This window comes from Nycticebus coucang, chromosome 22 (genome assembly GCF_027406575.1).
Source record: "Nycticebus coucang isolate mNycCou1 chromosome 22, mNycCou1.pri, whole genome shotgun sequence".
Classification (NCBI taxonomy): domain Eukaryota; kingdom Metazoa; phylum Chordata; class Mammalia; order Primates; family Lorisidae; genus Nycticebus; species Nycticebus coucang.
The window spans coordinates 42671694-42697758 of NC_069801.1; the positions used below are offsets into that span (position 1 = coordinate 42671694).

Sequence of the window (26065 nt, forward strand, 5' to 3'; positions counted from 1 at the left end):
GCAACCTCTAACTCTTGGGCTTACGCGATTCTCTTGCCTCAGCCTCCGGAGCAGCTGGGACTACAGGTGCCCGCCACAACGCCCAGCTACTTTTTTGTTGCAGTTTGGCCGGGGCTGGGTTTGAACCCGCTACCCTCGGTATATGGGGCCGGTGCCCTACTCACTGAGCCACAGGTGCCGCCCACCCCCTACAATTCTTTTCTCCTTGCAAAAATACAGAGTAATTTTTCAAAAAGGCTAGTGTTTTGCCAATTGCTAACTTAAAACACTTCCATACAAAGGTCAAGAAATACTAAGAAAAGGCTGGGTGTAATGAATGGCTCATGCCTGTAATCCTAGCACTTTGAGAAGCTGAGGCAGGAGGATTGGTTGAACTCAGAAGTTTGAGACCACCCTAAGCAAGAGTGAGACCCCGTGTCCACCAAAAATGGAAAAACTTAGCTTACACCTGTGGTCCCAGCTACTCAGGAGGCTGAGGCAGGAGGATCACTTTAGCCCAGGAGTTTGAGGTTGACGTGAGCTATACTGATGCTACTGCCCTCTATCCGTGGCAACAGAGTGAGACTTTGTCTCAGACAAAAATAAATAAATACTGAGAAAAAATACAAGTTACTTACAATTACAAAGGTAACCATTAGATGAAATAAAAGTGATGATAGAAATATATAGGGTTAATAGGGGGAGGAAAATGTTGAGTACAGAATGTGAGTTAAGTCCATATATCCCTATTTATCTTAATAGGAAGTCAGTAGACATTTATTTATTTATTTATTTATAGACAGAGTCTCATTTTGTCACCCTTGTTAGAGTGCTGCCATGTCATTGCTCATAGCAACCTCAAACTCTTGGGCTTAAGCGATTCTCTTGCCTCAGCCTCCCGAGTAGCTGGGACTGCAGGTGCCTACCACAATGCCTGGCTATTTTTAGAGACAAGGTCTTGCTCTTGCTCAGGTTGGTCTAGTACCTGTGAGCTAAGGCAATTCACCCGACTCAGCCTCCCAGAGTGCTAGGATTCCAGGTGTGAGCCACCGCTCCCAGCCAGAAAATGTTTAAAATTGAGAAGTAGAGTGGCTGGGCATGGTGGTACACTCCTGTAATCCCTGCTACTCTGTATTCTGAGGTGGAAAGACCGCTTGAGTCCTGGAGTTCAAATCCAACCTGGACAACATAGAGAGACCCTGTCTCTAAAGAAAAGAAAAAAGAAAAAAAAATAGTGGTATAGGCTATTGTTTAGAGTTATGAGTATAAATACCAGGGATAAAACCTAAAGATGGTTGCCACTGAGGAGTGGGCCAAGAGGTATGAAAAGGTAGGGCAGGAGTAACTATCTTCTCATTATAAATCTTTCTGTAAACGTGGGCTGGAATTACTTGGATTAAAAGCCAAAACAAACCAAAGTGTTCCATGGCTCCTCATTACTCCAAGAACCTTGTTACTCGAAGTGTGGTCCCTGGACAGCAGCATAGCCATCATCCGGGAGCTTAGAAATGCTAAGTTTCAGGCCCCACCCAAGATTTATAGAAGCAGAACCTGCATTTTAACAGGATCTGCGGATAATTCATATGCACAATCAAGTTTAAGAAAAATTTTGCTTGTAAGCCCAAGCAAGATCAAGCCCATGTGGACCTCTTCAGCTTCACCTCTCATTGCTCCTCCCAACCTGAATTTTAGCCTCGTGGGGGCAGGCAGCTAAATTCCACCCTTCGTTCTAGAGACCCAGTTCATCTGTTCATCTCCTCCAAGAAGCTTCCCAGACCCTCTGCAGCTCTCTGCTACCACTATTCTTAAACTCCCACACCCTGATAGACTGAAGCTGCTTAGTCTTCATTCAGCAAACTATTGGGTACCCACCGTGTGCCCGGCTAGAGTCATTGCCAGGGTGGGGCGAAGAGCTGAACTCTCCCAGTGTTCCTTCAGGTCCAAATCCAAGATCTCCCAGCCCCACCCCTCCCAGGGCCAGAAGTTGTGTGCGCAGCTTTGGAATATATATCTGCACACGGTGCTGCGTGGCTTTTCTGAGTGTTACGGCGCCCTCCTCCCGCCCCCTCACTGCGCGGGCGGGGACCTATCGGTTCCTCTCCGCAGTAGCCCGGGAGAAAAGAGGACCCCCGGGAGCGGGACCCCGGCGTCCGGTCGCCCAGCCCTGTTCAGGCTTGGGCCCGCATGGAGGCGACAGTGGAGTCTCCGACGCCTGACCTGCGAGACGTGGAGGGCAAGGTGGGCAGGAAGACCCCCGAAGGGCTGCTCCGCGGGCTGCGCGGCGAGTGGGAGCCAGGAACCTCCGGCGCCCTGCTGCTCCCGGGGGCGCCTAGCTCGGGCCACGGCCTGGGGGACAAGATCATGGCGCTGAGGATGGAGCTGGTGAGTGTGGACTCTACGGGCCGGGGGGACGAATTCACGCTCCCGGAGTTAGGCTGGAGAGGAGGGAGTTAAAACTACACCTAACTCCTCAGGATCCCTCCCGATAAATCTGTAAATCCTGGGGTGGAGGTGACGTCAAATTAATTGCCTCTCAAGGGTGAGTGGGGTGTTGATGGGTCCTGGGGACTTGAGATGGGAGGCACAGGCTCTTGGAAGTTTTTCCAGACAAATAATTGGGAGCAGGGAGGTGGCGGCTGGGAAGTATCTAGAACCTAGCAGCTTAAATCCCACCCAGAAGGGGCCATCTCTTCCACCTCCCTCCCCAGTCCCTATTGTAAGACAACCGGTTTTTTTCTCCTCCTGCCAACTGGGAAAGAGTTTGCTTCCTGTAAGGCTGTGGTGCTCTTCTGCACAGAAGAGATTTGGGTAAAGGGCATATATGTGCTGAAAATTGCCGAGACTAGGAGCACCGAAAACATCTCACGTTCTTCAGTATCTCTCCAGCCCACCTAAAAGTATTTGAAATTCCTAGACCCATAGCCAAGAGAATAGTAGCAGCAACATTGGTGTTTGTTCCCTCATCTCCCTGCCAGCCTCCCAGGTAAACTGCGTATTTGGATCTCCTCTGTACCTTCTGGGGGAAGAGAAGAGGAAACAGAAACCTCCCTCTTAACCTGTTGTTACTGGTCTAGATTCAGAGCCAAAAGGGCAGCTGGGGCCCCAGCAGGCTCCCGAGGGACCTGATTCCGGTGAAGGGTGTGATTTAGACCTGCTACCACTTTGCAGCCAGTTCTGGTGAACTGAGAAATTGTGAGCTACTCCTGGCCCAGAACCAGGAACTCACAGTGAATATGTCAGCCAATAAGTCTTCCTGGAGTCCCACTGTGTGCCCAGCTCTGTGCCAGGCTGATCTGTAAGGGAGCAGAGGGAAAAAGCCATGGGAGCTCCCAGAACAGCCAGGGCTCTGACCTTCTGAGACGAAGGACTGGGAGGAAAGCCTGATGGGTGGAGCACTCAGGGAAGGCTTCCTGGGGGAAGGACTTGCATGCCAAGTGTGTATTTAGCTTAGAAGGTGAGTGCCAGATTTCTCCAGAGCGCAGGGCTGTGGCTGTTCCCACCTAAGGGAAGAGGAGAGCCTCACTGTGCAAACTGTAGGTCAAGGCCTACTAGAAAGAGCCTATTTAGACTGTTTTGCTTTGAAAACTTTGCCTGAATGCATGTGCCAGGCATCATTCTGAGCACTTTACATGGCATTCTCTTTGTCTTCATGGCAACCCTATTAGGTAAGTGATGTTTTTATAGATGAAGAGATTGGGGCACCTAGAGGTTAAGCAACTGTCCAAGGTCATACAAAAAGTAAAAACCAGACCAGTATTCAGCTATAATCGTAGCACTTTGGGAAGACTGGATAAGGAGGATCAGTAGAGGCCAGGTATTTAAGACCAGCCTGGGCAATATAGCAAGACCTTGTCTCCGCTCGGTGCCCGTAGCACAGTGGTTACGGTGCGAGCCGCATACACCGAGGCTGGCAGGTTTGAACCCAGCCCGGGCCAGCTAAATAACAATGACAACTGCAACAAAAAATAGCCGGGCGTTGTGGTGGGTGTCTGTAGTCCCAACTACTCTGGAGGCTGAGGCAAGAGAATCGCCTAAGCCCAAGAGCTAGAGGTTGCTGTGAGCTGTGACGCCAGGGCTGTTTACCAAGGGCAACAGAGTGAGATTCTGTCTCAAAACAAAACAAAACAAAACCCTTGTCTCTACAAAAAAATAAGTAAAAAGTAGAGCCAGGATTTGAACCCTGATCATCTGATTATACTTTTTATCTTTACTAGTGATAACTGCTTTGTGCCAGACACTTTAAACACATTATATGTCTACAAAATGAGAAAGGGGATCATTATTTCCCTCATCTCGAAGGTGAAACACACTGCAAGTCTTCAGAAACCTGCCTGAACTTACACACAGAGTCAGTGGAGCAGTCACACCTAGTCTCACTGGCTGCCTTTTTTGCCTTGGTGGAAACTACCTACCTATAAGGAGTACATTTGACCTCTGATTTTGTCTGTATTGTTGACCTAGCCGTTCTAGGAGCTGAGGCTGCCTGTGAAGGGCACAAGAGAGAGTCTTCTGGGACCAGAACAAGGAGTGGACTGCATTCCTTTCTCCTCTTCAATGAGGATGTCATTAATATTTTCCTTCCCACTTGTCTGTACCCAAGAAGAACAAGGTGGGTGGTGGGTTTCCCTTGGAGCCTCTAGAGGCAGGACTGGCCCAAGCCCTCTAAGGACTATCCTTCAGTTGTCCCTTTCCCAGCTCTTCTTGCAGGGTGGGGGCATGACTGCCTGTGAGGCCAAAGTCAGTCCTGCCCTTAGGCCTCTTTTCTCCTGCTTTCTCCCACACCCATTCAAACATTGAGAGAACTAGCCAGACTGGAATCTATAGGAATGGGAAACAATGGCACCCTCCCCTCCATAGCTCTTCCACTCAAAGAACTATTGACAACCCACCTCCACAGAGCAGTTTGAGACAAAGCTTCGGGCAAGGAAGGGGAAGGCCTGGGTTCAAGTCCTATATCTGCTTCTAAAACATTGTATGGTCTTGAGCAAAACCCTGTCTTTCTCTCTCTCCTGGCCTCAGTTTTTCTTCCATGTGGTGGGGGGAGTGTAAGGAGGTAGGGATTATGAAACAGATGATCTGAAAGAGCCTTTCAGTAACAAAATTCTGACATTCCACCACTAGGGAGTGGGATCTCCAGCCTTTTACACCAGGGGCTGATTTAGATTGAGCAAGAGGGAGCCCTACAGGCACCCCAAAGTTGGGCAGAGAGCCTGATAATGATAAGTAGATGTTAAGAGTAGAAGTAGGAAGCTTCAATCCCCCTGAGAAGAGAATTGGGTTGGGGTAGCCTCTGAGACTGCATCTCTCCTGAGCTGTGAATCCTTTACTCTGTTTCTAGGAGATGGTGTGAGATGAGTGTTTCTTTTTCTGGCAAGAAAGCCTTTCTTTTTCTATTCTGGGGAACAGTGCTGTCACAGTTAGGGAATCCCACGGTCACAGGATTATAGAATCTGGTCTTAAGATTCATTTCCCAGCAGCGCAGTATAGCCCACCTCCCTAAACCCAAACGACCACTAGAGAGACCAAGGATAGTAAAGGCAAAAGAATCACAGACCTGATTGTGACCCCCTCAACCCTAGGCTAAGAAGCACCAGAAATGAATTGAGCAGGACCTCCTCAGGGAGCTCGGTCACAGTCTGGTGAGGGAGGGAGGGCTGGAGAAAGACTAACAATTCTAGTACAGCATGATAAGTGCTGTTGGAACCCAGGAAGGGCCTCGTGGAAGAGTCTTGACCATAGAGTGATATGGCTGTTTTTGTGCTTGGGAAAGGCCACTCAGATTGAAAAGAGGCATGGAACATTTCCTCTGCTTGGAATACTTTTCTCCAGCTCTTTGTCTGGCTAAGTCCTACTTTACCTTCAAGTCTCAGCTCATGTCTCTTATCCTAGGAAGCATTTCCTGACCTCCCCCAGTTGGGTTATGGCCCTCTAGGTACCAATAACCCTCTGCGCAATAGTTGTTTTCCCCAGCATTTGCCACACTGAATTTAAAGACCTTGCTTCATTGTCTTATCTTACCCACTAGACTGTGAAGCCTGTGAGGGTGAGAAAATGGTGCCCTTTCTTCCTTCATTTAACACAGTGCCACACCTATAAGAAAGAGACTCTCAATAAGTATTTGTCCTATGACTGAATGAATTCTGTATTTGTTGTTTTTTATTTTATTTTTATTTTTTAATTTTTAATTTTTTGCAGTTTTGGCCAGGGCTGGGTTTGAACCCACCACCTCCGGCACATGGGACCAGCGCCCCACTCCTTTGAGCCACAGGCGCCACCCTATTTTTTTATTTTTATTTATTTTTTTGAGACAGAGTTTCAGTTTGTTGCCCTCGGTAGAGTGCTATGGTGTCATAGCTCACAGCAACCTCAAACTCTTGGGCCTAAGAAATTCTCATGCCTCAGCCTCCCGAGTAGCTGAGACTATAGGTGCCCACCATAATGCGTGGCTATTTTTTAGAGACAGAGTCTCCCTCTCACTCAGGCTGGTCTCAAACCCATGAGCTCAGGCAGTCCATCCACCTCAGCCGCCCAGTGTGTTAGGATTACAGGCGTGAGCCACTGTGCCCAGCCCTGTTGTCGTTTTTTAGACAGTCTTACTCTGTCGCCCTGGGTAGCTGGGACTACAGGTGCATGCCATGACACCCAGCTAATTTTTCTATTTTTATTTTTTATTTTATGAATCTTTTTTTAGACAATCTCAGTCTTTTGTCCTGGGCTAGAGTGCTGTGTATCAGCCTAGCTCACAGCTGCCACAGCCTCCCGAGTAACTGGGACTACAGGCACCTACCACAATGTCTGGTTAATTTTTCTATTTTTAGCAGATGCAGGGGTCTCGAACTCCTGAGCTCAAACAATCCAGCTGGCTTGGCTTATAGGCATGAACCACCACACCTGGCCTTGATTATATTTTGAGGAAGTACAGGGAAGAATTCGTGGAGGTGGTAGGTTGGAATTCTTGGGCCTTGAAAAATGAATAGTCAGTGGAAATTCCAGTTCAAGATGGCAGATTGAACATAAGCATTTACTTTCATTTTCTCCTGAAACTCCATTGAAAAATCCAGTAGAATGATTATTTTAAAAGGCATGAAGAATTATGACAATGAAAATAAGAGACGATGATAGGAACAACATTTTGGAAGCTGAACTGCACCAAGAAGAGTGACAACTAACCTAGACCTGAAAAAAGCTGGATCCCAAGCCAGCAGTGGAGTAAGTTGAAAAACAACTCATTTTGTACTATGAAAACCCTCAAAGATCTCAGGACTTGGAAGCACCAGGTATTTCCCGAACTGGAGGCACAGGTGGGGCTAAAACAAAAGGGTTGGTTGAATGTTTAAGAATCATTCCAGGCCAGGCACAGTGGTTCATACCTGTAATCCCAGAATTTTGGGAGGCTGAAGCTGGAAGATTAATTGAGGCCAGGAGTTTGAGACCAGCCTGGGCAACATAACAAGACACTGTCTCTAACAAAAAAATAAGAAAATTTCCCTAGGTGTGGTGATATAGGCTTATAGTTCCAGTTACTCAGAAGGCCGAGGCAGGAGGATCACTTGACCCAAGAAGTTTGAGACTGCACTTCACTACACTCCAGCCTAGGTGACAGAGCAAGACCTTTTCTGAAAAAGAAAAATCACATTCTGGGCGGCGCCTGTGGCTCAGTGAGTAGGGCGCCGGCCCCATATGCCGAGGGTGGCGGGTTCAAACCCAGCCCCGGCCAAACTGCAACAACAACAACAAAAATAGCCGGGTGCTGTGGCGGGCGCCTGTAGTCCCAGCTACTCGGGAGGCTGAGGCAAGAGAATCGCTTAAGCCCAGGAGCTGCAGGTTGCTGTGAGCTGTGTGATGCCACGGCACTCTACCGAGGGCTATAAAGTGAGACTCTGTCTCTACAAAAAAAAAAAAAAAAAAAAAAGAAAAATCACATTCTAAGGTCCTCTAACTGTGCAACCAGATGCCAGCTAATTCCTTTATCTAGCAGATTAGAGATAAAAGCTTTGGGGGGAAAAGGGAAAAAGGGAGGGAGATAGGAAGGAAAGGGCCGTGACCATAGCTCAGTGGGTAGGGCGCTGGCCACATACACGGAGGTTGGCGGGTTTGAAGCCGGCCTGGACCAGCTAAGGCAACGATAACAAAAATAGCTGGGTGTTGTGGCAGGTGCCTGTAGTCCCAGCTACTTGGGAAACTGAGGCAAGAAAATTGCTTAAGCCCCAAGAGTTTAAGGTTGCTGTGAGCTACGATGCCACGGCACTGTACCCAGGGCAACAGCTTGAGACTCTGTCTCAAAAAAAAAAGAAGGAAGGGGAAAGCACAACAGATGTGGGTTTTTTTTGTTGTTTGTTTGTTTTTTGAGACAGAGTCTTACTTTGTCACCCTCAGTAGAGTGCCATGGTGTCATAGCTCACAGCAACCTCAAACTCTTGGGCTCAAGCAATTCTCTTGCCTCAGCCTCCTGAGTAGCTGGGACTACAGGTGCCCACTACAACGCCCAACAATTTTTTTTTTTTTGAGATGGGTTCTCATTCTTGGTCAGGCTGGTCTCAAACCTGTGAGCTCAGGGCAGTCCACCCTCCTTGGCCTCCCAGAGTGCTAGGATTTCAGGTATGAGCTACCATGCCTGGCCATAGCAGATGTGTTTTTAGTGTGAGGAGTTTTGATTAATACATTTAGTTTGGTTATGGACTAGGACTGTTGTTTTTCATCGTTTATATATTTGTCCCCAGGATGAAAGAATTGAAGATAATCTCTTTTATCATGTTACTGATATCATTTATGTCCATGTCCCCTTACTGAAACTGCAAACTTTTGTAAAGCAAGGATAATTTCTCCATTAGCTTTGTGATTATTGATGTACCAAATAACCATTTGTTTAATTTAATTAGAGTTGTGATATTCTTCTAAAAACACAAATAATTTCAGGTGTAAAGTTGTTTTTTGTTTTTTTTGGGGGGGTGAGGGGGACAGAGTCTCCCTTTGTTTCCCTCGGCAGAGTACTATGGCATCACAGCTCACAGCAACCTCAAACTCTTGGGCTAAGCAATTCTCTTGCCTCAGCCTCCCAAGTAGCTGGGACTACAGGCACCCGCCACAACCCTGGCTATTTGTTGTTGTTGTTATAGTTGTCATTGTTGTTTAGCAGGCCAGGGCTAGGTTCGAACCCACCAGCCCTGGTGTATGTGGCAGTATAACCACTGAGCTACGGGTGCTGAGCCAAGTCTAAAATTTTGCTCTATGCTTTTGCGATAGTGTTTAGAAAAACCCAAATGATGTTTTTCTTATTTTTTCACTTAATACAACACAATGTTTTTTTTTTTTTTTTTTTTTTTTTGGTTTTTGGCCAGGGCTGGGTTTGAACCCACCACCTCTGGCATATGGGGCCGGCGCCCTACCCCTTTGAGCCACAGGCGCCGCCCAATACAACACAATGTTAATCACTAACACTTAAGACTTTTGTGATGGCAAAATGTGCGAAGATTTCTCCCCACCAGCAAGGAAGCAATTAATTCAGTAGCAGATACCAGGGTATCCTCTAATTTAATTCTGATACTGTCTACCTGGAGATAGCATCAGATCCCACAGGTCCAGGGTTTAGTCCCCAAGACTGTACTCTTTAGACAGCAGCTGTAAGTCTGGGCCTCAAGAAGTACTGACTGATAGTCTTCAAATAGGGGTTCCTATGACCCTTTTTTTGGGTTTGCTTAATTTGCTGGTGTGGGTCACTGAACTCAAGGAAACACTGGTTTATTATAAACAGTATTACAGCCAGATGTGGTGGCTCATGCCTGTAATCCTAGCACTTGGGAGACCAAGGTGGGTGCATTGTCTGAGTTCAGGGGTTAGAGACCAGCCTGAGGCAGAGCGAGACCCTGTCTCTAAAAATAGCTGGGGATTGTGGCAGGTGCCTATAGTCCCAGCTACTCGGGAGGCAAAGGCAACAGAATCGCTTGAGCACAAGAATTAGAGGATGCTGTGAGCTATGACTTCACAGCACTCTACTGAGGGTGACAAAGTGAAATTCTGTTTCAAAAAAAAAAGAAAGATATTACAGAGGATAAAGATGAAGAGATACATAGGGCAAGGCATGTAGGAAGGATGAACTTCCATGTGTTTAGATATATGGAGTCTCCCTGAACCCTGTCCTATGAGCCTCTTATGGAGACGTTATTGGCTGTCCATAATTGAAGCATGGATACTGTGTTGAAATGTGATTGCACAAAAAGGGTATGATCTAAATTTACAAGGCCTGTTTAGATTCTTCTTAGCCTCTCTGCAGCATGCCTTCCTCCAGGATATGAAGCAGGCCACTCTGGAATGAGGATTTTTATCAACTACAGTCAGATTAGAATCCTGCCTTGGGCAGGTGAAAGGAGAGAAGGAAAAGGTCAGAGACAGAGGGCTATTGCTGAAGCTTAAAGCACCCAATTTTATAATAAGACTGTAACAATAATGTAACAAGTTATGAGCCAGGAACTGTGGATGAAAACCTAAATATAGGGTGGTGCCTGTGGCTCAGTGAGTAGGACACCGGCCCCATATACCAAGGGTGGCGGGTTCAAACCCAGACCCGGCCAAACTGCAACAAAAAAATAGCTGGGCGTTGTGGTGGGCGCCTGTAGTCCCAGCTGCTTGGGAGGCTGAGGCAGGAGAATCGTGTAAGCCCAAGAGCTGGAAGTTGCTGTGAGTCCTGTGATGTCATGGCACTCTACTGAGGGCAGTAAAGTAAGACTCTGTCTCTACAAAAAAAAGAAAAAAGAACCCTAAATATATATGTTTATGAGTATGTATATATAATATCACACATAGTAATATGTGGAGTCCAATAGCTATCATTTAATGATTAATACTTGACAGGGATATGCTATGCATGTGAATATGTTCCTTCCATTTCTCATAGGCTGGACGCAGTGGCTCACACCTGCAATTCTAGCACTCTGGGAGGCCAAGGTGGGTAGTTTGCTTGAGCTCAGGAGTTCCAGACCAGCCTGAGCAAGAGTGAGACCCTGGCTCTACTAAAAATAGAAAAATTAGCCAGTCATTATGTCGGGCTTCTGTATTCCCAGTACTTGGGAGGCTGAGGCAAGGGGCTTACCTGAGCCCAAGAGTTTGAGGTTGCTGTGAGCTGTGGTACCATAGCACCCTATTCAGGGCACAGACTGAGACTCTGTCTCAAAAAGAAGATAGTATCTTCATAATAAATAAATGATTAAAGAAAATAAATTCCAATTTCATATGGCTCATTAACGGCAAAACTGGAATTTGAATCTAGGTCTGTTTTCCAGTGCCTAGTTTTTTTCAGTGTATAAATATTCAGTCTGACTCTGGCTTATTCATTGTAGATATGAACTAAGCAATTATTTTCTGAATAATTCAATAAACATTTTTTAAGTGCAATAAACATTTATCAAACATTTATCGTGTGTATATATACACTACATATATGACAGTGATCCAATAAGATGATAATGGAGCATATAAGAAATCTGACACATGGCTGGGTGTCCGGTTAGGGTGCTGGCCAAATGCACCGGGGCTGGTGGATTTGAACCCGGCCTGAGCCTGCTAAACAAACAAAAAAATCTGATACGTGGCACTTGATATTGGCCTTGCAGATCAAGTAGGACAAATGTTTGATATTCAGCAGTGATGCTGGGACATTTTCTTTTTTTTTCTTTTATTATTAAATCATAGCTGTGTACATTAATGCGATCATAGGGCACCATACACTGGTTTTATAGAGCATTTGACATATTCTCATCACACTGGTTAACATAGCCTTCCTGGCATTTTCTTAGTTATTGTGTTAAGACATTTATATTCTACATTTACTAAGTTTCACATGTACCCTTGTAAGATGCACCGCGGGTGTAATCCCACCAATCACCTTCCCTCCGCCCATCCTCCCCCCTCCCTCCCCTTCCTCTCCTCCTTTCCCATATTCTTAGGCTATAACTGGGTTATAGCTTTCTTTCTTTTTTTTTTTTTTGTTAGAGACAGAGTCTCACTTTATGGCCCTCGGTAAAGTGCTGTGGCATCACAGCTCACAGCAACCTCCAACTCCTGGGCTTAAGTGATTCTCTTGCCTCAGCCTCCCGAGTAGCTGAGACTACAGTTGCCTGCCACAACGCCTGGCTAGGGTTATAGCTTTCATATGAAAGCCATAAATTAGTTTCCTAGTAGGGCTGAGTACGTTGGATACTTTTTCTTCCATTCTTGAGATACTTTAGTAAGAATATGTTCCAGCTCCATCCATGTAAACATGAAAGAGGTAAAGTCTCCATCTTTCTTTCTTTCTTTTTTTTTTTTTTGTAGGAACGGAGAGCTTTATTCCTGCATATCACATATAATCCACACTCAGGGGTGGAAATGAATGTTGAAATGTATCACAACTAGGTTCCAGAAGGTAAATCAGGGGCACAAAGACACTCAAATGTGTAGCAGTCCATAGTTGGTCTCTCAGGAGGAATATTGTTAGATCAGTCTGTTGCCCAATTAAAGCTGTAGTGAGGGAGTCTGGTGTTGATGACTTGCAATTGTCTTACTGCTGGTCTCCATCTTTCTTTAAGGCTGCATAGTATTCCATGGTGTACATATACCACAATTTATTAATCCATTCGTGGATCGATGGGTACTTGGGCTTTTTCCATGACTTAGCAATTATGAATTGGGCTTCAATAAACATTCTGGTACAAATATCTTTGTTATAATGTGATTTTTACACACTTCGTTGCAATGTGATAATATACCTAATAGAGGAATTATAGGATTGAATGGCAGATCTATTTTTAGAACTCTAAGTGTTCTCCAAACATCTTTACAAAAGGAATGTATTAATTTGCATTCCCACCAGCAGAAGTGTTCCCTTTTCTCCACATCCACACCAACATCTCTGGTCTTGGGATTTTGTGATATGGGCTAATCTTACTGGAGTCAGATGCTATCTCAAAGTAGTTTTGATTTGCATTTCTTTGATGGTTAAGGATGATGAGAATTTTTTCATATGTCTGTAGGCCGTGTGCCTGTCTTCTTCAGAGAAGTTTCTCTTCAAGTCCCTTGCCTAGCCTGCAATGGGATCACTTGTTCTTTTCTTGCTTATATGTTTGAGTTCTCTGTGGATTCTGGTTATTAAACCTTTGTCAGAGATATAACCTGCAAATATCTTCTCCCATTCTGAGGGCTGTCTGCTTGCTTTACTTACTGTGTTCTTGGCTGTGCAGAAGCTTTTTAGTTTGATCAGGTCCCAGTAGTGTATTTTTGAAGCTGCTTCAATTGCCCAGGGGGGTCCTCCTCATAAAATACTCGCCGAGACCAATTTCTTCCAAGAGTTTTCCCTGCACTCTCTTCTAGTATTTTTATAGTTTCATGTCTTAAGTTTAAATCTTTAATCCATAGGGTGGCACCTGTGGCTCAATGGGTTAGGGCGCTGGCCCCATATGCCAGAGGTGGTGCGTTCAAACCCAGCCCCAGCCAAAAACTGCAAAAAAATATATAAATAAATAAAATAAATAAATCTTTAATCCAGTGAGAGTCTATTTTAGTTAATGGTGAAAGGTGTAGGTCCAGTTTCAGTCTTCTACAGGTCACCATCCAGTTCACCCAGCACCATTTGTTAAATACGGAATCTTTTCCCCACTGAATGTTTTTTTTTTGGCCGGGGCTGGGTTTGAACCCGCCACCTCTGGCATATGGGACTGGCGCCCTACTCCTTGAGCCACAGGCGCCGCTGAATGTTTTTAATTGGCTTGTCAAAGATCAAATAAGTAGCTGGGTTAATCTCTTGGTTCTCTATTCTGTTCCATACATCTACCTCTCTGTTTTTGTGCCAGTACCATGCTGTTTTGATCACTATCGATTTATAGTATAGTCTGAGGTCCGGTAGCATGATTCCTCCTGCTTTTTTTTTTTTTGTAGAGACAGAGTCTCACTTTATGGCCCTCGGTAGAGTGCCATGGCCTCACACAGCTCACAGCAATCTCCAACTCCTGGGCTTAAGCGATTCTCTTGCCTCAGCCTCCCCAGTAGCTGGGACTACAGGTGCCCGCCACAACGCCCGGCTATTTTTTGGTTGCGGTTTGGCCGGGGCCGGGTTTGTACCCGCCACCCTCAGTATATGGGGCCGGCGCCTTACCGACTGAGCCACAGGCGCCGCCCGATTCCTCCTGCTTTGTTTTTATTTCTGAGTAATGTCTTGGCTATTTGAGTTTTTTTCTGATTCCATGTAAAACGAAGTATTTTTTTCAAGATCTTTGAAGTATGACAGTGGAGCTTTAATAGGGATTGCATTAAAATTGTATATCGCTTTTGGTAATATGGACATTTTAACAATGTTGATTCTTCCCAGCCATGAGCATGGTATGTTTTTCCATTTGTTAACATTTTAAGCTGTTTCTTTTCTTAGAGTTTCATAGTTCTCTTTATAGAGATCTTTCACGTCCTTTGTTAGATAAACTTCCAAATATTTCATCTTCTTTGGCACTAATGTGAACGGAATAGAGTCCTTGACTGTTTTATCAGCTTGACTATTGTTGGTATATATAAAGGCTACCGATTTATGAATGTTGATTTTGTAACCTGAGATGCTGCTGTATTCCTTGATCACGTCTAAGAGTTTTGTAGTAGAATCCCTGGTGTTTTCTAGATATACAATTATATCATCTGCAAAGAGCGAAAGTTTGATCTCCTCTGACCCTATATGGATACTCTTGATCGCCTTTTCTTCCCTAATTGTGATGGCTAAAACTTCCATTACAATGTTAAAGAGCAGTGGAGACATTGGGCAACCTTGTCTGGTTCCTGATCTGAGTGGAAATGTCAATTTAACTCCATTCAATACAATATTGGCTGTGGGTTTGCTGTAGATGGCCTCTATCAGTTTAAGAAATGTCCCTTCTATACCAATTTTCTTAAGTGTTCTGATCATGAAGGGATGCTGGATATTATCAAAAGCTTTTTCTGCATCAATTGAGAGAATCATATGGTCTTTGTTTTTTAATTTGTTTATGTGCTGAATTATATTTATATATTTACGTATATTGAACCAGCCTTGAGACCCTGGTATAAAACTGACTTGGTCGTGATGTATAATTTGTTTGATGTGTTGCTGGATTCTGTTTGTTAGGATCTTGTTGAATATTTTTGCATCTATATTCATTAGTGATATTGGTCTATAATTTTCTTTTCTTGTTGGGTCTTTTCCTGGTTTGGGGATCAAGGTGATGTTTGCTTCATAGAACGTGTTGGGTAGTATTCCTTCTTTTCTATATTTTGGAACAGGTTGAGTAATATAGGTACTAGTTCCTCTTTAAAGGTATGGTAGAATTCTGACGTGAAGCCATCCGGTCCCGGGCTTTTCTTTTTAGGGAGATTTTGTATGGTTGATGCTATTTCAGAACTTGATATTGGCCTGTTCAACATTTCCACTTGATTCTGGCTAAGTCTTGGAAGGTGATGTGCTTCTAAGTATTGGTCAGTTTCCTTCAGATTTTCATATTTCTGAGAATAACACATTTTGTTTTCCATATTAATATATAAATACAAAATATATACCACCTAGGTTAGTGTAAGCATAGCCTATGATGTTCACACTCTGATGGAATTGCCTAATGATACATTTCTCAAAACATAGCCCCCTTGCTAAGCAATTACATGATTGTATATGTATAAACTAGAACAGAAGGTCCCCAGGGTGGGATACACTTGGCACAGTGGAGGGCAAAGGAATTAAAAAAAATGTACTAAATATTATGAAATACCCCTCCTAGCCTTTACCGCTATTTGGCTCCTGGAATTTTTTATTATTATTATTATTTTTTTTTTTTTTTTGCAGTTTTTGGCCAGGGCTGGGTTTGAACCCATCACCTCTGGCATATGGGGCTGGCGCCCTACTCCTTTGAGCCACAGGCGCCACCCCATTTATTATTATTATTATTTTTTTTTAGAGACAGTCTTACTCTGTCACCCTCGGTAGAGTGCCGTCACACCTCACAGCAACCTCCAGCTCTTGGGCTTAGGTTATTCTCTTGCCTCAGCCTCTTCTGAGTAGCTGGGACTACAGGCGGGTCCCTGGAATATTGGCAGGCTTATTTACATTATCCTTTCTAGATGGTTATAATATGGGGAATATGAAGAACTTGAGGAAAAAACAAGATACTGACTAGAGAGTGGGCATGGTGGTTTACACCTATAATCCTAGCACTTGGGAGGCTGAGGTGGGTGGATTGCTTGAGCTCAGGAGTTTGAGACCAGCCTGAGCAAGAAAGAGACCCTGGCTCTTCTAAAAATAGAAAAACTAGCTGGGAGTCATGGTGGGGGCCTGTAGTCCTAACTATTTGAGAGGCTGAGGCAAGAGGATCATCAACCCCAAGAGATTGAGGTTGCTGTTAGCTAAGATGTCATGGCACCCTACCCAGGGCAACAGAGTGAGACTCTGTCTCAAAAAAAAAAAAAAAAAACCACAACCAAACAAAAACCTGACTGTAGGCCACCTCTAATCAAAGAGTACAATCAGATCACTGTGTAGTGAGTTTTGGCATCTCCAGTCATTTTAGAGATCTATTCTGAAGTGTGAGCAACAGTTAAGGATCACGAACATCTGACTCTAATTATATAGACCTAAACAGAAAAAAGGCAACTTGAATAAAATGGAGGTAAGAAAGGGAGATGATAACTTATAAAAATCATTAATCAAGGGGCTGGGTGTGGTGGCTCATGCCTGTAATCCTAGCACTCTGGGAGGCTGAGGTGGGTGGATTGCTTAAGCTTAGGAATTAGAGACCAGTGTAAGCAAGAGCAAGACCCCGTCTCTACTGAAAAATAGAAAAAAAGAAAACTGGGCGGCGCCTGTGGCTCAAGGAGTAGGGCACTGGTCCCATATGCCAGAGGTGGTGGGTTCAAACCCAGCCCTGGCCAAAAACCACAAAAAAAAAAAAAAAAGAAAGAAGAAGAAAAAAAGAAAACTAGCCAGGGGTCATGGCAGGCACCTGTAGTCCCAGCTACTCAGTAGGCTGAGGCAAGAAGATCAAGATTACTTGAGTCCAAGAATTTGAGGTTGCTGTGACCTATGATGATGCCATGGCATTCTACTCAGGGCGGCAGGGTGAGACTCCCCTACCCCAAAAAATCATTAATTGTATCCTTAAAGAGATCAAAGGCAATATTGCAGTAATGAACAAAACTAGGATGCTGTAAAAAAGGAAAACATTCCAAGAACTAGAAACAATACTGGGAATAAAAACATAATTTGAAAAAAATTGATAATGAAATATTTCAAAAACTGGAATAAATACAGAAGAACCTCCATAGTTGACCACCACCCTAAGTTGACCTAATTTCCATTGACTAGACGTGCACCAAAGGTACTATCAGTACAATAAGCCTAGTTCCTTACGTTGACCACCCATATATTGACCAGTTTGTTGCAGTTTCTTGTCAACTTACAGAGGTTCTACTATAAGAGGATTCCCAGAAAGAATAGAAAAAAAGAGAGAATAAATAATTAAAGAAAATCTCTCAGGGAGGCGCCTGTGGCTCAGTCGGTAAGGCGCCGGCTCCATATACCAGGGGTGACGGGTTGAAACCCGGCCCCGGCCGAACTGCAACAAAAAAATAGCTGGGCGTTGTGGCGGGCGCCTGTAGTCCCAGCTGCTCAGGAGGCTGAGGCAGGAGAATCGCTTAAGCCCCGGAGTTGGAGGTTGCTGTGAGCTGTGTGACGCCATGGCACTCTACCAAGGGCGGTACAGTGAGACTCTGTCTCTACAAAAAAAAAAAAAAGAAAATCTCTCAGAAGGACTTAAGTTTCTAGATTGAACGGTCTTAACAGCCCTTGGGTTACCCCCTTCATTCCATGGCTAACTCAATGGATGTAAACAAACTCACACTATGTTAAATTTCTGTGAAAGTGCAAAACACGGCTCTGCGCCTGTGGCTCAAGTGGCTAAGGCGCCAGCCACATACACCTGAACTGGTGGGTTCAAATCCAGCCCGGGCCCGCCAAACAACAATGACGGCTGCAACCAAAAAATAGCCAGGCATTGTGGTGGGCCCTTGTAGTCCCAGCTACTTGGAAGGCTGAGGCAAGAGAATCGCTTAAGCCCAGGACTTGGAGGTTGCTGTGAGCTGTGATGTCACGGCACTCTATCCAGGGCGACAGCTTGAGACTCTGTCTCAAATAAAAAAAAAAAGAAAAAGTAAAAAAGTTGCAATGTAAGAATGTCATTTGGAAATTAGGAGGTAGATACCAAGATAAACAGCTAAAAAAAACAGCTAAAAACAGCTTCCCAGTTACTGCTGGGAAGTGGGATTTAGGACAAGGATGGGGGAACTGTTTGTATTCATAATCCTATAGAACTATTTGTCTCTTTAATCTGTATGCATCTATTAATTTTATTAAAAGTGAAACTAAATAAAACTAACTTTATTTATTTATTTATTTATTTATTTATTGCAGTTGTCATTTTTTTTTTTTTTTTGTAGAGACAGAGTTTCACTTTATGGCCCTTGGTAGAGTGCCATGGCATCACACAGCTCACAGCAACCTCCAACTCCTGGGCTTAAGCGATTCTCTTGCCTCAGCCTCCCAAGTAGCTGGGACTACAGGTGCCCACCACAGCGCCCGGCTATTTTTTTGTTGCAGTTCAGCCGGGGCCAGGTTCAAACCCCCCACCCTTGGTATATGGGGCCGGCACCTTACCGACTGAGCCACAGGTGCCGCCCCATTTTTTTTTTTTTTTTAAGCTGGCCCAGGCTGGGTTGGAACCTGCCACCCTCAGTGTGTGGCTGGCGCCGTAACCAATGTACTACAGGCACTGAGCCAATAAAACTAATTTTAAACAGTCAACTGTGACAAAACTTTGGGTTCACAGGGAGATATGCTCTAGGTGAAGCTAGATTGATGGGCAAGAGCCAAATTATGACAGGCTTTTTTTTTTTTTTTTGAGACAGAGTTTCACTTTGTCACTCTCTGTAGAGTGCAGTGGCATCACAACAACCTCAAACTCTTGGGCTCATGTGATTCTCTTGTCTCAGCTTCCCAAATAGCTGGGACTACAGGTGCCTGTATGGCAGGCTTTTGAATGCCACCTGCTAAATGGTTTAGATTTCATTCTCTGAGAGTAGAGCAGAGTTCCCTGGTGATCCATGTTCTCTGAGAGAAGTGCAAAGACCCTAAAGGCTCTTGAGCAGGGGAGGGACAGGTTCAGACTTGTACTTGAAGAAGGGAACTTAATTAATCTGAGCTAGGAGGGACCCTGGAGATTACCCAGTAAGTCAAACTAACGCTTTCAGTGCTGACAGAAAGACTGGTATGTGGTGGAAGGAAGCCCTGAATACCCAGCCAGTGGGATTCTGAGCTTTCTATGTTCTGGCCTACCCTGCTCTGCCTCAGCAGCTGCTACCAGTTCATGAAGGGACTAGCGAACCAGGTTAGGTCCCTCATTATTCCCCAGCTCCTGCCTCCTCCTCGTCCAATGTACTTCCTGATTAACACCTGATCTGGCTATTCTTTGGCCGTTTCTAAGTCCTTCTGGTGAATATGGATGGGTTCAATAATTAATACCCTAAATATGACATTCAAAGCTCAGTGGGATCAGATTTAATACTTAACATTTACTGAGACCTTACTCTGTTCCAAGCACTTTGCTGAGTACTTAATACACAGTATTTTAAAACCCTCAACAGCCACTCTGCGGGGTAAGTGATTTAGCCCTGTTTTACAAACAAGGAAAATGAAGTTGAAAGATCAGAAAGCTGCCCACAGAGGCAGAGCTAAAATTGTACACAGCAGTCTATCTACCTCTAGAAGTCTGGTGTGGTGGCTCATGCCTGTAATTCTAGCACTCTGAGAGGCCAACTCGGGTGGATTTGCACCTGTAGTCCCAGTTCCTTTTTTTGTTGTTGTTGCAGTTTGGCCAGCGCCAGGTTCGAACCTGCCACCCTCAGTATGTGGAGCTGGCACCCATAGTCCCAGCTCCTTAGGAGGCAGAGACAAAAGGAGCTCTTCTGCTTAAGAGTTTGAGGTTACTGAGAGCTATGATGGCATGACACTCTATGCAGGGTGACTGAGTGAGACTCTGTCTCTAAATAAATAAAGTCCACACTCTGAACAGGGAATTTTCAGCTGTTGTGCCATGAGAGGATCTTAGGTGTGCTACATAAAAATTTAGAGATCACTAATGAAATTAGTTTTGAAAGAAGTCGAAAGCACAGTAAGTATATTCCTTTTTTTTCCCCCTCTTTTTTTGGATCAAGATAATTTAAGTGTGCTTCGGAAGTTTATAAGTTCAAGTGTGCCATGAGATAAAAACGGTTGAAAGGCACTGCTCTAACAGTTCTATTTCTGTGCTGATTGAAAGCAAAGTGTAGTTCACTGGACCACAAAATAAGGGCTTCTGGAAACAATGGGGGAAACCGAGGCCCAGAACTTGAGACTGATTCTTCTCCCATTCCCTCAGGCTTACCTGCGAGCCATTGATGTGAAGATCCTGCAGCAGCTGGTGACCTTGAATGAGGGCATCGAGGCCGTGCGCTGGTTATTGGAAGAGCGGGGAACGTTGACCAGCCATTGCAGCAGTCTCACCAGCAGTCAGTATAGCCTGACAGGCGGGAGCCCAGGCCGCTCAAGGCGAGGCAGCTGGGACAGCCTGCCAGATACCAACTCCACTGACCGACTGGACAGTGTCTCCATTGGCAGCTTTCTGGACACAGTGGTCCCTAGTGAGGTGGATGAACAGGCCCCCCCTGGGGCTCCCTATCCTGAGATGGACTGGGCAAAGGCTCTACCTGGTGGGGAGAGGGGCAGGCCTGAGATGGACCTGACAGTTGCTAGGTTAGGGAGCTTGAGGGCTGTGTGGAAGCCCCCAGGAGAGGGGCTCCAAGGTGGGCCACCTGTGTCACCAGAGGAAGAGAGGGCCATGTTGGGCTTGGAGGCCCACTGGTACTGGGAGCAGTGCCCAGATGATGTGACCTTCTTGTAACCACTTTCCCACCTCTTTTGTATTCCTGTGGCTCTTTGATCCCGCAACCCTTGTCTCCCCCAATTTTACTCTCCCTCAATCTGGGATTAGGAAGAAGCTGCTCTGAAATGAGTTACCATGGAAACCTGGCTCACCATCCTCTGGTCCCTAGGGTGTCTCTACCTTTATCCCTCAATTATTGGGCCTCTAGAGCTATTTCCATAGAAATACTGACTCAAGAGGATTGGCCTGTGGCTCCTAGGGTGATGGTATCACCCTCCCACCCCCACTAGGTAACCATTAAAGAATTTAGGACCCCTCAGAAGATCATTGATGAAAAGATGGGGGTGTAATTACCTCACCCAAGGTCTACGAACCTTGGCCAAGATGAAGGATTGACAGGGACATTCAGGGCCAACCTTCCACGGATTGGCCCCCCCAAAAGCCTTTGGGGTTGGAGGACCCATCTCCTCCTGTCTACTGAGTGATGTTGTTTCTGGCCAGGATGGCCCTGGCCCTTCCTCTATGCCAGTCCTTGGTGGTAGGTCAGTGTCGGGGTGTCTGAGTCCCACGCTGCTAAGTGATATGAATCCTTTATTGTCCATACCATTAATTCTTGTGAATGGGAACACATCACCCCTTTTGGCAGGAAAGTTTCTCACTGTCAGATGTTTGTGCCTCTTTTCTGAAGGTTGTTACTTTTTTTTTTTATGTTGTTGGAAGATCTTTATTTTTTCTTTAAATGTTTACAATTAATAAGCATTGCATTTGAATACAGGAACAATACTTTTTTTTTTTTTTTTTTTTTGAGACAGTCTCAAGCTCTCACCCTGGGTAGAGTGCTGTGCTGTCACAGCTCACAGCAACCTTCAACTCTTGGGCTTAAGTGATTCTCTTGCCTGAGCCTCCCAAGTAGCTGGGATTACTTTTACAGGTGTCCACACCAACGCCCAGCTATTTTTTGGTTGTAGTTGTTGTTTGGCAGGCCCGGGCTGGGTTCAAACCTGCCAGCTCTGGTGTATGTGGCTAGCTCCTTAGCTGCTTGAGCTACAGGCACGGAGCCATAATACTTATTTTTAAATGAAAGAAAATTATGATTTTTTTTCCTCAGAAAATACCATATGACTGTTTTTAGGTTATGTTCTCATTTTATCCTAGGTCTCACTTCCCTTGTAGTGGCATACATCTCTGGTGCCAGCACTCCTCTCTCTATGCTTTTAGGGAGAGAAACCATCAGGGGCCTCTACTTAAGGCTCTCAAGTTTGTTAGGCTGGCCCTGCCTGCTGCAGTCCCTGCACTTGTCCCCATTCCTGTATTCTGGCCTCATAGCTGCCTGCCAGCAGGTTCAGCTTCTGTGTCTACACACCTTCTCAGTTTCCTCCTCAGGCCTCAAGGCTTTTATATGTAGATGAGTCTTGGCCTCCTCTCCCCTTGGTTGATGGGGGCCAGGGAGGGAGAAGCTCTAGGTCACAGAGTTCTGGGGCTATAAAGAATCTTGGAATCTTGGATGGAGAAGATGTCTTCTCTGACTCCCCTTCCCCCACCCTGTCACTGGCCTTCCTCTGTCTGGTCACAAGGTTGCCTGCTGGAGGTTGGGATACAAGGAATCCCCTTGTCTGGGCTACAATGTGGGGGTGTGGCAGGGAAAGACAAAGGCTTTTTGGTCTCTAGGTTCATGGAGGGATGGGGAAGGGAACAAGAGAAAGGCCTCTTTCCTTCCTTCTTAGGGCAAGCCCTTACTCCTGGGACCTGAGGAGGGAGCAAGGGACTGAATCCCAGGGCCCTAGTGAATTACATCAAAGGAATCCAGGGACACTGCCAGTCTGGCACTCAGAGAGGGGTCAGGCCCAGAGAGGGGGGACAGGGCTATGGCTAATGTGAGAGAATGATTTCTTGGAGATTAATCTGCTGAACTCCAGGCAGTCAGAAAGTCCTTATCTTTCCTGAGCCCTGAAATTAGACTGATGGAGAGAAACAAATGCAGAAAGAGGACGTCAGGTGATCTTAGGCTGTTCACTGTGTCCTCTTGCATTGGTGCGTCTTCCCCAAATTCTGGAATAACTCTTACCATTTCCCTGCTTTTCATTCTACGAATATTGGGGAAGGGAAGGAAGCCAATTAATCATGTTTATTTCCCCTAAACTCCCTTATGTCTTGTTTTGCAACTTCCATTCCAGTCCTTCTGGAACAATACATTCACGCTCTGGCCCTCCCCTAAAGACCCTCTTTTCCCCTCTTGTCCCCTGAAATGATTGAAATATCCAAAGTATATTCTTGGCCTCTTCTGTGATGCCCACAAGACCTCTCCTTAATGATCTTGAAGCTCCCGACTTCCTCTCAGATTTTTTTTTTTCTTCAGTTTTTGACCAGGGCTGGGTTTGAACCCACCACCTCCAGCATATGGGGCCAGCACCCTACTCCTTTGAGCCACAGGTGCCGCCCTCAGATTAGGAATTTTAATACCTTGTTCCAGTCTCTACTCTGTTGCCATTTTGTAGTGTGCCCTTAGGTAACTACCTTTCCTCTTGGAAGCCATTGTACAGTATCCCTTCTTGAGCCTCACTTTTTCTTTCTTTCTTTTTTTTTTTTTGTAGACACAGAGTCTCACTTTGTCGCCCTGAGTAGAGTGCTGTGGCATCACACAGCTCACAGCAACCTCCAACTCCTTGGCTTAGGTGATTCTCTTGCCTCAGTCTCCCAAGTAGCTGGGACTACAGGTGCCTGCCACAACGCCCGGCTACTTTTTTGTTGCAGTTTGGCCAGGGCCAGGTTCGAATCTGCCACCCTTGGTATATGGGGTCGGTGCCCTACTTACTGAGCCACAGGCGCCGCCCCCACTTTTTCTTTTTTTTTAGAGATGGGGTCTCGCTTTGTTGCTCAGTCTGGAGTGCAGTGGCATGATTATAGCTCACTGCTATCTTTTTTTATGCTTTATTTTTAGACAGAGTCTCATTTTGTCACCCTTGGTAGATTGCCATTGCGTCATAGCTCATAGCAACTTCAAACTCTTGGGCTCAAATGATCCTCTTGCCTCAGTTTTCATTTTAAGTAGAGATGGGGTCTCACTCTTGCTCAGGCTGGTCTCGAATTTGTGAGCTCAAGTGATCCACCCCCTTAGCCTCCCAGAGTGCTAAGATTACAGGTGTGAGCCACCCTGCCTAGCCCTCACTGCTATCTTGAACTTCTGGGTTCAAGTGATCCTCCTGAGAGGCTGAGATCACAGGTGTGCACCAGCTGGCTACTCACCTTTTTCTTGAGGCTGCAAAATTCTGAGCTGAAGAGGTTGCTTGCCCCCTTGTGGCCATTATGCACCATTGCGGGTGGTGGTGGTTTCTGGGTAGAACTTCCAAACTCAAAAATAAACAGCCTTCCGGAAGACCAGCCTCCTCAGTGGAGACAGGCCTAGAGAGGCATAGACTTGCCCAGTGTCACCAGAATTCAGATTGTCTGCCTGCATCCCCACAGCTCCATCACTTGTTCTGACTGTTCCCAGCAAACACCACCAAAGCCCAAAGAGACTGAAAGCAACTCCCCCCCCCCCCCAATAATGTTTGTATTCTCAGCTCTCCACGAAGAGGCCTCTCAGTCTTTACAGAAAGAGCTGTAGGCTCTGAGGAAAGAGAACCCTGGGCTTGGACTGGGTGAAGGGTACATAGTCTGGACTGCAGATAGGAAGATCAATCATGGACCAGGCTTTTTTTCTGAGAAGGAGAGCTAGTAGGTCTAGACATCAAGGGAGCAGAGCTGGGCATTTCAGACCTGGAGGTTAGAAGTGGGGATGGGGAGCTGTGAAATTAGGAAATCCATATCTTGTAGAGGTGGGTGGAGTGGGAGCTCCAGGGAATAACAGGTCAGTTGGATAGGCATCTGAATTTTAAGGGTTAGAGAAGTAGAATGAGTGAGGCTGCCTGCATAGTCCAGGTGGGTCTGGCCATCCTGTCTGAATACCTTAGGCTCCAGTTCACTACTACCCTGTTTCCCCGAAAATAAGACAGTGTCTTATTTTAAGGTGTGCTCCCAAAGATGTGCTAGGTCTTATTTTCAGGGGACGTCTTATCGGTCCTGTAAGTAGGTCTTATTTTCGGGAAACAGGGTAGAGAAACCCAGGAACCTCAGAAACCTCTAGATTGGTTGGTTGGGGCTCCTGTTAGCTTAGACTTTTCTGGGTTACAGGGAGGAGCTGTTTGAGAGCTAGAAGAAAGAGAAGGAATAAAAGGGAGATACACAGAGAGACGAGAGAATAAAATGAAAACAGGGTGCGGAAAATATCAGAGGGAGCACACTGCCTTCCAAGTGCACTGAGGGCTTTTGTTGGGGTTCAGGATAAAAGCAGTGATGAGACTTCATGGCAGCTGCAGAAACATTGCTGGGAGAATAAAGGGCGATACTGGCCAGGATGGGCCTATCAAGGGGACACAAGATCATGGGAGTGGGGAGGTGTAAGGGCCTGCACTGAGGATGGGCGTGGTGAGGTTGAGGCTTGAGCTAACTGAAAGCACAGTGGCAGGTTCCGTGAGAAATGCCTGGGTGTTGTACTGGACACAAGGTACTAGTGATAAACTGGATGTTCACTGACACCTGTTCAATGCATGAGTCACCCATAAGGAGGAGATGTGACTTAAAAAGTTGGCCATTTATAAATTAGGTAATTAAAAAAATAAATAATAATTGCTTCTCAGCCTTTTGGCTAAGATCAAGTGTAGTATCTGTTCTTATCAGTTTAATATCTGATACATCCTCTATCCGAGGACAATATATTAAATGGATTTTTGGAGCAGGGAGTTGGAATAGGAGCTTGCTCCGTCCACTCCACGCATCGACCTGGTATTGCAGTATCTCCAGGAATGGTGCACCCTTTCTTATGAGCGTGGTTGCAAAAAGGCCAACCTCAACCTCTCTTTAACAAGTCTGGGCTGCAGGGCGGCGCCTGCGGCTCAGTGAGTAGGGCGCCGGCCCCATATGCCGAGGGTGGTGGGTTCAAACCCAGCCCCGGCCAAACTGCAGCAAAAAAATAGCCGGGCGTTGTGGCGGGCGCCTGTAGTCCCAGCTGCTCGGGAGGCTGAGGCAAGAGAATCGCGTAAGCCCAAGAGTTAGAGGTTGCTGTGAGCCGTGTGACGCCATGGCACTCTACCCGAGGGCGGTAC

General features: G+C 45.7%; 1 protein-coding gene and 1 non-coding gene across 2 annotated transcripts; both read left to right on the top strand.

The window, feature by feature from the left end:
• Positions 1–1928: 1928 nt before the first annotated feature.
• LURAP1 (leucine rich adaptor protein 1) lies at positions 1929–25566 on the top strand. The gene is made up of 2 exons (XM_053575248.1): positions 1929–2361; positions 20421–25566. Exons 1-2 carry the CDS (start codon positions 2164–2166, stop codon positions 20940–20942), a joined length of 720 nt encoding a protein of 239 aa, XP_053431223.1. The 5' UTR covers positions 1929–2163; the 3' UTR covers positions 20943–25566.
• Positions 25567–25588: 22 nt separating this feature from the next.
• Positions 25589–25779, top strand: LOC128575745 (U2 spliceosomal RNA). Its single transcript, XR_008377147.1, has one exon. It is a non-coding gene; the product is annotated as a U2 spliceosomal RNA (small nuclear RNA).
• The last annotated feature ends 286 nt before the right edge of the window (positions 25780–26065 follow it).